General features: G+C 40.5%; 1 protein-coding gene across 3 annotated transcripts in view; it reads left to right on the top strand.

The window, feature by feature from the left end:
- Positions 1-13,214, top strand: part of LOC135175402 (cohesin subunit SA-2-like) — a 67,872-nt gene that overhangs the window by 44,027 nt on the left and 10,631 nt on the right. For 2 of the 3 annotated variants that reach the window (XM_064143481.1, XM_064143483.1), the window contains 13 exons: positions 35-138; positions 496-588; positions 674-763; positions 1,753-1,956; positions 3,290-3,366; positions 4,572-4,659; positions 5,556-5,633; positions 7,442-7,534; positions 8,210-8,378; positions 10,235-10,377; positions 11,199-11,300; positions 12,613-12,761; positions 12,870-12,998. In XM_064143481.1, the coding sequence (XP_063999551.1) occupies positions 35-138; positions 496-588; positions 674-763; positions 1,753-1,956; positions 3,290-3,366; positions 4,572-4,659; positions 5,556-5,633; positions 7,442-7,534; positions 8,210-8,378; positions 10,235-10,377; positions 11,199-11,300; positions 12,613-12,761; positions 12,870-12,998 (1,519 nt within the window). The remainder of the gene's footprint in view (positions 1-34; positions 139-495; positions 589-673; positions 764-1,752; positions 1,957-3,289; positions 3,367-4,571; positions 4,660-5,555; positions 5,634-7,441; positions 7,535-8,209; positions 8,379-10,234; positions 10,378-11,198; positions 11,301-12,612; positions 12,762-12,869; positions 12,999-13,214) is intronic. The other variant, XM_064143482.1, reaches the window with a different exon arrangement.

Raw genomic sequence — 13,214 nt, 5'->3', positions numbered from 1 at the left:
TTGTGGTGCTGAAAGGAGACTGATTTCCTTACAGCACTGAGTGATGCCCAGGAAAGTGTTCTCATTGAAATTATCCTCGCAACGGTTAGAGAAGCAGCTGAAGGTCATCCTCCAGTGGGCAGAGGTGCAGCCAAAAAAGTCAGTGCATTTTAGTCTTATTTATTGTTCTGTAATCACATTCTCTTTGCCTTATGTGCTTTAACAAACAATGTGTGCCTAGTGGTATGTATGAGATGAGCATCAGCAAAAAGCCAATCAAGGCATGTTACTGACAACTGGTGAGCATTTTATCCATGAGGTGTAGCTGTTCAGTGTTTTGCATCTAATTTAAGGTTAACAAAAAAAATTAAAAAAGCATCTGATTGGCTCCATGGAAAAGTATCTTAATATTAGCTTGATATGCTTTAGACAAAGGCATGTGAGTTAACCTTGGGTTACATGTAAAATACCAAATCTAAGAGATTTTATAATTGAAACAAAATGCTTTATCTGCAGATTCTGTCAGTAAAAGAGAAGAAAATACAATTGGAAGATTGTACCAAAATTACTGAACACTTTATTATGGTGCTTCCTCAGCTCTTGGCAAAGGTAACCAACAGCTGCTCTGTGAATGCATGTTAAATATTTAATTAAAATTCCTTCAATGTACTCATATCCTGTTTTTTCTCTGCAGTATTCAACAGATGCACAAAAAGTGGCAAATCTTCTGCAGATTCCTCAGTATTATGATTTAGATGTTTACACTACAGGACATCTAGAGAAGGTGAATACAAATTGGGGTAGTTGGTTCATGTGGAATGCACTGAATTTATGTGACAATGTACAAAGTTCAGTAGGACTTGGAACAGGAAGGAGGCTGTTGAAATAAAAATAAATGTTCTCACACCTTGAGGAAAGCAGTCTTACTTAGGCTTCAGTTTTTGATTTGGAACTGCCAAAAAATGCCTTGGTGTATGTCAGTATGCTATGACTGGTCATGGTGGGTAATGATTTGTGATTTCATGTGGTAGGACCAGCCCTGGGTTTTTCGTTGTTGGGTGGGTTATGGGATGTGTCTAAGCTCCCAGGAGTTTACTACAGAACAGGTTTCATTCTCCTTGAAGACTGACTCTAAGTTGCAGGACAGTGATAGTAGCTGAAAGATAAGAATGATGATAGCATTATCTGCTGATGGGAGAGGGATGATCAGAAACAGAATAATTCCTTGGAATAGCTTAGTGTATTCTTAAGCAGTGATGTTTACAGGAAGGTAATGTCAAGGCAAACACTCTTGGGATATTTTCAGCGCAAAATGTTAGCTGGAAGAGAGAGTCAGCATAAAGGCAGAAGTTACTTCCTTTCACTAACAGTGAAGGCCCCAGTTGCTGACATTATCTGAAACATTGTACATCCTCTGTTGCTCAGGGAGACAACTTCCATTGTGTGGAGACACACCTGTCCTTTGGAAAGGCATTTTTTATTCCCTACCGTTGTCTTTATATTTTGGTAGTGCCAAATGCATATTGCTAAAGTAGAACTCAAAGCAGTTGCTTCATTCTTTGAGAAGATCCAGAGGCAGTAATAATGAAAAAAAATCTCTAAAAAACAAACAAACAAAACTAAAACTTGTATCCTCTAATCTTGCCCCTCTGCTTCTTAGACTGGCATGTATTTAATAGTGATTTTATGATTTATATGGGCCTGCTGAAATGTATCTAAACATGAGTCAATTTTGGTACTATTTACCTATAATACCCCTTTTGTCACTTACAGCATTTAGATGATTTGCTGAGAGAGATGAAAGACATTGTGACCAAACACTCTGATGTGTCTGTTCTTGAGGCGTCCTCCAAGACTTATCATGTCCTCTGCAGTGAAGAAATTGCCATCTATAGCCAAGCAGATCATGCTCGAACTCAACTGGTAGATGAGTTGATGGGACAGCTTAGCCAGATACTAGATGGCTTCTGGCAAAAGGTGAGTGTTGACTCATTGTGGAAATAGACTGTTTCCTTAGGAAAAAAGAAGACAAAAAAAAAATAAGGAGGATATAGAACTATTCTTTAGTCTGCTATTTCTGATTGAGAAGCAGGTCAGCTAATAAGTGCTGGGATCTGTAGGTGATGTGAGTGTTCCCCAAAGGTATAGTTCTGTACTTCTTCTTATTTGACTGTACAGACGATAGCCCTTGTGCTGCCACTTTGGCTGTAGAGAGAGTACTAGGGGGAAAAAAACCCAACAATTTGTAAGCAGATAACTTTGCTGTCTTTGAAATGACTTTCCCTTTGAAGGAGGACTGCAGAGTTTCTGTCAGAGCTTTGAGGTCTGAAGTTATGGCTTTCCCCTTGAAGGAGGACTGCAGAGTCTCTGTCAGAGCTTTGAGGTCTGAAGTTATGGCTTTCCCCTTGAAGGAGGACTGCAGAGTCTCCCTCAAAGTTTTTCATTAGTTGTAAAAAGCAGAAACAGCTGGTGTCGATATGAATAGCTTGTTGGCTGAACTGAACAACAGAAGCCCACAGCTGATCTGATCAACTCTGCCGTCATGAACAGGTGTCATGCCATGGTATGGGAGTTAGCACTGGCAGGTTTTTCTTGGACACAGTAATGTTGTAGAATGTGTCAAGCCAAAAAATCCCCTAACCTCATATTGGATTTATTTTGATGATCTTAAATAGGTATCTATGTCAATGTGGGAGAATGTTTACTTATGAGAAGGAAGATAAGTGCTAGACCAGGAATTCTTCAACTCCTTTCTATGGTGATCCATATCTAAATAAAGAGATTTTTCTCCTGGAACCCCTCCCCTCTAATCCCTGGTTGTATATACTGTCTCCCATAATCACACAGTATACTTGTGGAAACTACAGCAATTGCATCTATGGGAAAGTATTTAATATATTTTTAGCTATCTTTGAATGCGATCTGGCAGCTGGAAGTGAGGAGAGTCAGCAGCATGTGAACAGTTAGTTTTCCAAAGATCCTTAACAACTGTGTGAGGGACTAGGAATGGCCTGAATGACACTTCTGTGTCAGCCTAATTGCTAGTTTTCACTCGATTAGCAATACTGCAGTCCAGGAAGGCTGCTGTGGGTTTATTAACAGCAGGCACATTTCTTTATACAAAACTTCGGTGCAGTCAATGTGATATTTTTATTTTACTGCAAAAGAAGACAGGAGTAGCATGGTTAAAGGTGAAGAGATTGGGGAGGGCTGCAGGAGAGTAACTCAAGCTTGCAAGTTGGCTGGAAAAAGAGCATGCTGTTGCCACACTGGCTAATTCCTTTCTCTTTCCCAAACTTTTATAATTTAGGAAGAAGGAAATTGTATGGATGCAGGAGAAATTTCTCGGATGCACTCTGCTTTGAGAAGAGTAGCAGCTTTTCATAAGTAAGATGTTTATTTACACAGTTTACCATAAACCTAGATGTTAAAGTAACAGTTGAAAAGCGAGAATTGCTCTTTGTTGGATTTAATAAGAGTTTTCACAAGAGACTAAAAATGATCCCTATGAGATGTGCTGCATGTTTAGTTTCTTCTTAACAGAACTGTACACTTGGATATGGAATTCTTTTTGGACTTGTTTTTGAGGTTGCAGCATCAGCCCTAATGTGGCTGAGAAGTGTATGTGACAGAGTTGGGATGTCAGAGTGGACACAGAAATCCTCTCTGTGGTGTGTCTCTCTTAGCTGGATGCTTTTGCACTACCTTACTGTCAACACTGGTGGTCAGTTTGAAGAGGGTGTAGTGAATTAGGTCCTTTTTCTGACAGATGTAATCTGCTTTCTTTGATTGAGTTTATCTGATCACCTTTTTCTTAGAGGTGGATTTCTCAAAAGCTTGGTTCTCCAGAGATTGTTCAAGTAAATTATCATGCCAGACATTAGAGAGTGGGGTAATTGCTCCTCTTTCTCACATAATCAAAGAAAGGTAGAGGTTGGAAGGGACCTCTGGAGATCATATAGTCCAACCCTCCTGCCAGAGCAGGTTCACCTACAGCAGATTGCACAGGATGGTGTTCAGGCAGGCTTTGAATGACTCCAGAGATGGAGACTCCACCACCCCTCTGAGCAGCCAGTGCTCCACCATCTTCAAAGTAAGGAAGTTCCTCCTTGTGTTTAGATGGAACTTCCTACATTCAGATTTGTGTCCATTACCTTTTGTCACTGGGCACCACCAAAAATAGGCATTTTACCTATACCTTGTGCTAGGACTGCTCTGTTTTTGCAAAGAGAAGTCTAACATTGAATTGCAAATGGGACTATTAGAAACCATCTTTTAAGATGGAGTGGGGAAATTGTTCTTCAGAGCTTTTTGGGAACTTGGAGAGTGTAGTAGAAGGTACAGAACTCCTGCTCCTTTTTCCTCTCCTCATGACACTGCAGTTTTGTGGTAGGAATGCAGACTGTAAAACTATGTAGCGTAGGATCCTATAAACCATAGTTTTGTTCCTCCTCATTGTAAGTAATAATTTTCTGTTCTGTGCTATTACTGTACCTCAGATGATGGCAAAATAGGATACAGTTATCCTGTTTGATCAGATGAGATATAATTTCTTACTTAGTGTGTCATTATTGTTTCTTTTTCACCTGCAGTGCCCATGACCTTACCAAATGGAATCTGTATGACAAGACTTCAAAGTTGCTGGTGTTTGAAATGGAGCATGGGAGTCTACCTGCTCTAGTGAGTTATTAATATTTAACACTGAAAGAGATTTTTCTTGTTAAAACCAGGAAAATCAGGAAATAATAAATAATCTTACGTATCAGCATCCCCTTAGGCAGGATACTATTTCCATTTCTCAGTCTCAGAAATTGGGGCTCTCTTTGGTAGAGTGTTATTTGAACCAATAAATTCATGCCATAGATTTGTTTGCTTTGGACATTGTCCAAAACTGTGATAATCATCTGACATCTAGACTGGCTCTTTGCAATGCTCAGTACTTCCCATCGATTGTACACCTTTGCTTTCGGTACATACAAAATTGTTGTGACTGTAAGATTGCATGTAACCAGAAACCTGTTGATTTATAATTGACTTTTGATGAAGAAGGTTTGTAGTTACCAGTTGTCTGAACTGCAACCTTTTGGTTTGCTACTTGCCTCATCTCAAAACTGGCTGTCCCTCCCCCCAAAAAAAAATATATCCTGAGATTATAAGAGAACTTGCAACCAGTGGGTAGGGATGGACTCCTTTTAGACAGAGCATTGGAGCACCAAGTTTGGCCTCTGCTCTAATTGTCCTCTGGAGGAGTTTGCCTTTCACCAAAGACTGCAGAGAAATCCTGAGAAGCTAAGCTGAAGTGTGTCTTTGTGAGCACTCTGTTTAGTACATGGTTACTTCCTACTGAGCTCATCAAGACATCAGAGTTCTGCAGAGGCAGCACCAAAGTAATGAAGTTTTGCAGCAGGCAACATTTGCCTGTATGTAAACCTAAGACGTTTATTGAGTGTCCAAATGCTTTACAGTGCAGAAATGGTCATGCAGGCAGCATGTCAGGCACAGATGCTTTGTTTAGTCCTAAGCTTTTTGCTGTTGAGCCTTCCATGTGAATAAAGGACATGTGTTTGTATTTGCAGATGATCCTGCCAGCTCTCCAGTGCACCTACTTTTCTCTTCTGTGGCAGCTAGCTGCAGTTTTGGAAAAGTCTCCCAAGGTTGGCCACTAAGTAATTTTGAAACCCAGAGCTTCTGAAAATTGAGGTTACTTTTCAGTTCTCAAATAGCTAGAAAGAACCCAAGCTTTCTAAGAGAATAATTTGCATGTTTTCTTGAGGAAACCAAATTGAGTTGAGACATTTTCTATCTGCCTCACTCTCTTCCTTTTTAAAAGTTGAATGCTTTTTCAGTCTGCAATGGAATAAGTGACAGTGGTTCACCTCTATATTTACAGCAAAACATGTGCATCAAATTCCTGGGGCTTGATGGAGGTTCCTGGGGCTTGTTCCACTGCCAGTTTGTTGTTTTCTTGTTTTAAGCAACAAAGAATATTCAGCGAAAACTCTAGGAAGTCCTGTGACTTTGTTTCATTTTAATTTTCTTGTTTTACTTCTGTATTTCTGGCAGAAAGTTTGAGGAAAGTGGTAAAGTTCTCATCTCATCAGCTAACTATTTACTTTCTTAATTTCTTTTATAAAGTGACAAGCTCTGACAGATATTTCAGAAGACAGTCCAGTTGAAAATGCTGTGTTTTTTGTGTGGTTCTTGTTTCTTGAGTCTCTGCAACTCCTCTTTACAGTGATTTCTGACTACTCTGGTGCTGCTGCTTCTGCCCTTCTGTTCCCTTCGTCTGTTGCTCCTGTGTGTACAGAACAGGGCACTGACATGGACATTTGTTTTGTGTAAGAAATGCTAGCTGCGAGGTTACCCATTTGGTAACTGATTCACTATCTATTCCTGTCCCATTCCATTCCTGAGTGGATGTCTGTGTCTCACTGCTCTGATACATTCTGACTTTCACTCCAGACACAGTTAGCTGGACTAGCAAAGGGGAAGTAAGTGGCCCACTCTGCAGGGCCAAATCAGGATGTTGGAAGAGAGAGAAGTTCCAAGAGTGAAAAAACCCAACGTTTCCTGGACAGCAGCTCTAGGACCGTTTCTTCCACCACTGCTCTCCTCCCCTACTAGTTTAAGCAATGTTTTGCCTCCCACTCTGCTGCTTCTCAGCGTGCCCAGGGATGGATCCCTTTCTTATAAAGATACAGTTGCATAGTGTGAAATCCAGCCCCCCTGTAGGGGCATTCTTCACCTATTGACTGCTCAGTGCTCCCTGCAGTGCAACAGCTGAGACCCGGGAAAGGATCAGGGAGTCTGTTATGTGACTATGGGCAAAGCAGTCTCTCTTGTTGGATTCATCTTAACATGCAGAGGTGTCTCAACTTCTTGCTGCCAAATTTAGCAGTGTAGTTAAACTGTATTCCTTCTGTACTCAATAGAGGGAGAGAGAAGAGCAACTCTGGGTGGAAATCCACATTGAAAACTGGGTGGGCTGGACCACTCTACTTCTATCTCTAAAGTGTAAATCTTTGTCACTGCTTTGTAAGGATAAGCTGAAATGAATAAGGCAATATGTGCTATTGCAGCTGCCCATCCTACAGATAAAGGAACAGAGTTTGTGATGTGCTGAGCACCACTAGCCTCAGCAAGTGTGATAGATGCACATGTGCTGGTAGTATTTGTCACATTTCCATGCCAGAGTGTGGGGAGGAAGTGCCTGTATTTATGGATTGATCTTTCTGTCCCAGATATGGCGCCTGCAGGCAAGATGTGGTTTTAAAGTTATTCACAGGTAGTAAGTGGCTGCCACTGTGAGATGACTTTATGAAAGAAGCCCATATCACCTGTGCTATCTGAAATGAGTAACAGTGGTGAAAGAAAGATGCAGCTGTTATTTATTCTCTAATTCGCTATTGAATCATTGTCCCTAACATATTTGTCCTGTCACTTTTCCAAAATATGTCTTTAGGAGACTCTGTCTGTACTAAGAAGAGAGCTGAGATGTTTCAGTCAGATTTGCATGTTCTTCCTCCACCATAAGAACAAAGATGTAAGAGAAAAGGTTTGTCACCTAACTGGCCTTCATGCTCAGTCTTCCTTTTAAACAACCTGCCTTTCTTCTCATACTAATATTTTCTTCCAGCAATGTTTGCTTTTTTGTGTGTCTCTTAGCAGAGAAATAACTTTCTTAAAAAGGCAATCTTCAACTGCACATTTTAAAGGCAAATTAGTTGCATTAAAAGGCTACAAAAGTTAATGGTTTAATCAAGCATAGATAAGTGTCTCCATGGGTCCAGCTGCAGAAGCAAGAGCTGAATCTGAATGTCTCAGTTTTCTAGTTGGTGATAACTGTGTTTTCTGATTAGAGTCATCAGTGCTGCTTTCATTTATTAATGCCTTGCTCTAAATATTATGTAACAATAATAAAAAAAAAAAGATAAATTGTCCAGTGATTCATGTGTTAAAAGAGAGATATTTTAGCATCATAGAGCTCTTATTCCTCCCCGTGGAAGTTTGAAATCTTTAGGTGGTGTTCCTGCATGATGTGTTTATATCCTAAGGTACAGTTCTGGAGGGACATAGCTGTGGCATTTTACCACATGCTGGGGCAAAAGGAAATATTTAGCTTGCAATGAAGAAGTGTGATAGAACACCTGTGGTGTTTGATGGAGGTGAAAGGTGGACCTGTCACAAAAAGTAACATTGTCTCCTCCTTCTTTGACTTTGCTTGATATAGGCCTTCATGATACTCTGTGACTGGATGCTGATTTTGAGTCATCAGGATTCAAATAATAATGGAGAAGCAATTGGACTTATGGGTTATCTTCCTAGCACATCACTTCAGGAAAAACTACTTGTGTTTATCCAAGAGCATGTTTTCATGGAGGAAGGAGAGGAAGGCAAAGGTTAGACACCTTCGACAAAGGGGAAACAATCTACCACCACTTTTGTCATTTGCTGTCTGCACCGAATGTACCAGGAAAATTAGTTGGTCTTTTTTTCTAGGGGGATGGGATGGTGGTGGTGGGGTGGGAATGGAGGGTTGGGGGGATGTCCTTTGTTTTGATTTGGCTCTTTTTCAAACAGTTATTCACTGCTTTGTGTCCACTGCTTTGTGTAGGTCAGCCAAAGGAAATAGTTGCCAGTTATAGGATGAAAAAGGCTGATGAAATATAAGGATGTGTGAGAATGTGAAAGTATTTGGTAGATTGATTTTGATAGTAGAGACGATGGCATCCTTGCAGTGCTAGTATGTGACCCTCAATGCATGGACACTTCTAAGCCATCAGAGTAAAGCAGTAGTGGATGTTTATTGCAGGGGCAGATTTAGTGGGAAACAGTATGTGTTGCTGTTTCCTTTTTAAGGCTTGTTACTATGAAGGCTGATTTCTTTTGGGAGCTTTTTGAACATAGACTGCTAGTTCATTGTAGTTTTGAGGCTGAGTTCAGGTGTCATGTTTTTAAAAAACAAATGTCATTCTAGATTACTCTGTCAAATTTGGTGTTTCAGCTGTTTGAATGGGGTTCTGTGCTTGGTTTTGGGCACCACACTTCTTCAAGTCACATTAGATATACAAAAAGCGATGGGTCTAAATTGCAACAGTGAGATATTAGAAAAGAATCCTTATTGGTAAAGGTGAAGCTCAAATACTGCTCAAGTAAGGTGCTGTGTCCTAGTCTTGGAAATTTCAAAGCAGGTTATGCTTTAGGTTGCGTATGCTGTGTATCTGGAACTCACAGATTGATCCTGGTTTGGGTTAGATGGCCTCAGATCTCTTTCAGACTCATTTTGTATGATGCTTTAAATTTCTCAGTCTTCCCCACAAAAGACCCCTGTCATCCCATTGTGGATTTCTTCCTAAATGAGGGATTTTTGTCACGCTATGGGTGTGTTTGTCTGTGTGGACAGCTGGCAGCTGCTCCATTTTATTTTAAACTCTAATTTGTAGATAATTCTGGTCAGTCTTATGCTTGTTTCCAGGCCCACAGTCACACTAGGTACTGAAACAGTCCACATGAAAATTGTAGGTCAAGGACCTGTAGGTCAACAGCCTTTTAGCAGTTGATGGATTACATTTACAGCAGGAAAGTGTTCCTTGGGTCTCTTCTGCAAGAGGTTCTCCCCAAGCACCTTCATAGCTGTGTTGGAAGACTCTCAGTATTTGCTTTTGAAAGTTCTAGTAATTAACCCATGTCACAGACACACTATATGCTCTTAATGATATGAAATAACATTTCTTTCACTGTTGTTGATAACCACTTGGAGAGTTTAATCTGAACTCTTCACATCTTGACTGTGTATGCTGACTCTAGTAGAGTTTCTGCTGAATTATGTGCTGGTCTTCTACATCTGTGTTACTCCAGGAAAAGGAAAAAAAAAAGTGGTGCAACTTGTCTGTTCTCTTCCATTTGGTGCTTTTGTGCCTTTTCTTCTACACTGGTTCTTTTTGGTTCTATTCTGTGGCTGTGATCAGTGTTGTACAAGAAGAGTCTGACTGGTGGAAACGAAAAAGCTCCACAAAGATCAGAGTAGAAGGCTGTGGAAATATCTTGTTTTCACTGTCATCAGCTGCAAGCTTTGAAGTGGAAATAACCCAATTTTTTCCTGATATACACAGGAACGAGTGTAGCATCTGTTGCTTAGCCTGTTGATTGAGCAGCCAAGCCTGTGCTATTTGGATATATGAAAGCTGGTCATTAAAATTGAGCTATCTTGAATAAAGTAGTAGAACAAAACTTCAACACTTTTGTTTCCTGACAGAAGAGGAGGAGAGAAAGGATGAAAGTTGCAGACTTGACGACTTGCACAAAAAGCGGAGCCTGCTTGCAGCATATTGCAAGTTAATAGTGTACAATGTGGTAGAGATGGCTGCGGCTGCTGAGATCTATAAGCATTACATGAAGGTAGTGTTTCAGATGACTTTGCTTTGCATTTTAGTTTTTGAAAGTGACTTCAATCTTTGTGAAAGATGTGGGGTTGATAGTTTTATGGTTCAAAATCCTTGTATACTCACAAAAGGGCTAGAAAATCAGGAGTGGACAAGTTTGTCCTCATTGTGCTGCAGAGGTACATCACTGCAGCCACACTAACTGAAAATTGAGTACAAGGTGTGTCTGTCTGAGCACCTATTCCTCATCTTCAAAGAGACCATTATAGAGAAGCAGTTCATGGATGGGAGCATGTTTGAACTGTAGAAATTCTCACATCGAAGCAGTCAGTTTGCTTCATACAGCTCACAGTCCATAAGCAAGCAGATGGCCTAGATCTCACATGACTCCCAGTGTTTAGACAACTGGTAGAGCTTCTGCTACTTTGAAGTGGGTTTCAGAAGGGTTGACAGCAGCACATATTGGGAGGTTTCTTTGAGTTGACTAAGATGACTTTGGAAATACCTGAGTATGGATCTTGTTCTTTATTTAATTGAGCCCTAGGCAAGCAGTGGTTAAATAAACAAAATGATTTATTTCCTGAGGAGGCTTTGTTCTTTTGTAATAATGCTTAACCATTTCAGCTTTATAACTAAACTTCCCATTGGTCTTTAAAGAGTGTGGCATTGCTTTCTGTATGAAATGAGGTAGAAAGTCCAGTTTTCAGCTTTCAGCTTGGGTGTTCTAGTGCTGAGAGTGTTGTATGAACTTCTTGTGTCACGTGAACACAGCCATGTTTTGTGTACTCCCAGTACTAGAGAATGGAAATAATGATTTTAATTTGTTTCTGCTGATAGACCTACAATGATTTTGGAGACATAATTAAAGAAACATTAAGCAGGACAAGGCACAATAACAAGATTCAGAGTGCCAAGACATTGATTCTCTGCCTGCAGCAGGTAAATTTTAAGATTAAAGGAAAAGGGCAAGGGCTTATAAAATAACTATATTGATATTGGAGTTTTTTTACCTGCCTTGCCATAATTATTCAAATTAATTAAAAAAAATAGTGGGAAAATTGTTTCTTTGCCTGCACTTTCTCTGTGTCTGTTGGGTTTGCATGTCATAATTAGAACTCCTTTCAGATCATTGTGTCTGCTTTAAAGTGTAATGTTGTGCACCATTTTTTGTCTAGTTTTTAATCTTCAAATGCACAGTGTATTGGGACTGATGTGAGATTATAGGGTATTTTTTGGGGCACGGTAGGTATCACATCACCTTAATAGAGGTTAAGGATATTTTTTGATGTTTTACAGACTACCTCAATTCCTACTGAATTTGAGGATCCAGAAATACATCTGTAACTGGCCAGCTCTAATCACCAATATTTTCAGTTTTTATTTTTAATGGAAGAAAGTGGGTCACAGCTCTTCTGAAGGGCTCAGTTTTTGGGGCTTGCAGCTGCTGGCTGTTGAGGCCAGTTAGCTATTTTAGCAGCTGCTTTTGCCAGCTCTGCCCATGACCAGAGCTGCTTCTAGCTTGGAGTCCTGCTGTAAGCCACAGAGCAGGCTCCTCCCAGGCGATACTGATACGTGAGCTTTGCTTATTTCACACACATTGCCAGGGGCTTAGATCTGTGAACTAGCCCCTGAAATCTGAGCTTAGATGAGGCTAAGTAGCATTTGGCTCCATATATTCTGCTGACATAGTCAGGACTTTGTGTTTAGGTATCACATAGACAACAGGCCCTTTTTGGCCTTTGCTTGACCTTGAAAGTTAACAAGTTGGAGAGAACATGCTACTTCCATGTTCTGTTAGGAAAGAAAACTCAAGCGTAGTTAATCAGACTCCAGACAGACTTTTGACCCAGTCTCACTCACAGAAATTGAACTATGCCTCTGCCAAACTTGCTTCTTTATATCTGCATTCTGGTATTCTGAAAGTCTTTCAGGCAAGTTACATCTCTGGGGCTTAGTTCAGAAGTCCCAGAAGGAGATACGGTGATTTTCAGGAAGCAGTTCACTGGTTATGCACATAGCTTTTAATTTTTCTTTTGTTTTGATTTATGTTTGTTAAGCAAAACAGTGTCCTTTGTGCCAGTTCCTTGACATTGTTCCAGTCATTGGTTTCTGAAGCACATGATTTAACTACACTTTTGTAAAGCTTCTGTCTCTGTAAGCTAACTGTTGCTTGCTCCGCATGTGCCTCTGTCATGGTGCTTTGTTTTCTGTAGGATTACATATGGTTGCTTACCTGAGACTTCTTTCCTAGCTGTTTCAGGCACATGCAGAAAGCCAAGACAGCAATGTGGACTTCTCCTCAGCTTCCTTCATAAATATGAAAGAACTTGCTCGTCGCTTTTCACTAACGTTTGGCTGGGACCAAGTGAAATCTAGAGACTCTGTAACCATGATACACAAGTATGTGCCATGTGCCATCCTTTGTCCATGGTCACTGCTTTTTTCAGTTGTCTGGTTTATTATTCTCATTTTTTGTTTGTTTGTTTTGTTATTTTTTTCTTCCAATAGGGAAGGGATTGAATTTGCTTTTCAAGGAGCTGCTGGAGGAGATGGAAAATGCTTGCCTCCTAACTTGAGCTTTCTGTTAATCATCGGTGAATTTTCCAACAAGCTGCTAAAGCCAGACAAAAGACTAGTGTAAGTTAAGTTCTTGTACACTGTTGTGCACAGTTTGTGTTTCATGTGTCCTATCTGGACTTCAGCAAGGCCTTTGACACTGTCCCCCACAGCAAACTGCTGGCTAAGCTGTCAGCCCACGGCTTGGATGGCAACACTCTGTGCTGGGTTAGGAACTGGCTGGAGGGCCGGACCCAGAGAGTGGTGGTGAATGGTGCCACATGCAGCTGGCGGCTG

The sequence above is a fragment of the Pogoniulus pusillus genome, chromosome 5, assembly GCF_015220805.1.
Source record: "Pogoniulus pusillus isolate bPogPus1 chromosome 5, bPogPus1.pri, whole genome shotgun sequence".
Classification (NCBI taxonomy): domain Eukaryota; kingdom Metazoa; phylum Chordata; class Aves; order Piciformes; family Lybiidae; genus Pogoniulus; species Pogoniulus pusillus.
Note: the sequence above shows the minus strand (reverse complement) of the source record. Positions and strands in the feature narration are given on the sequence as shown.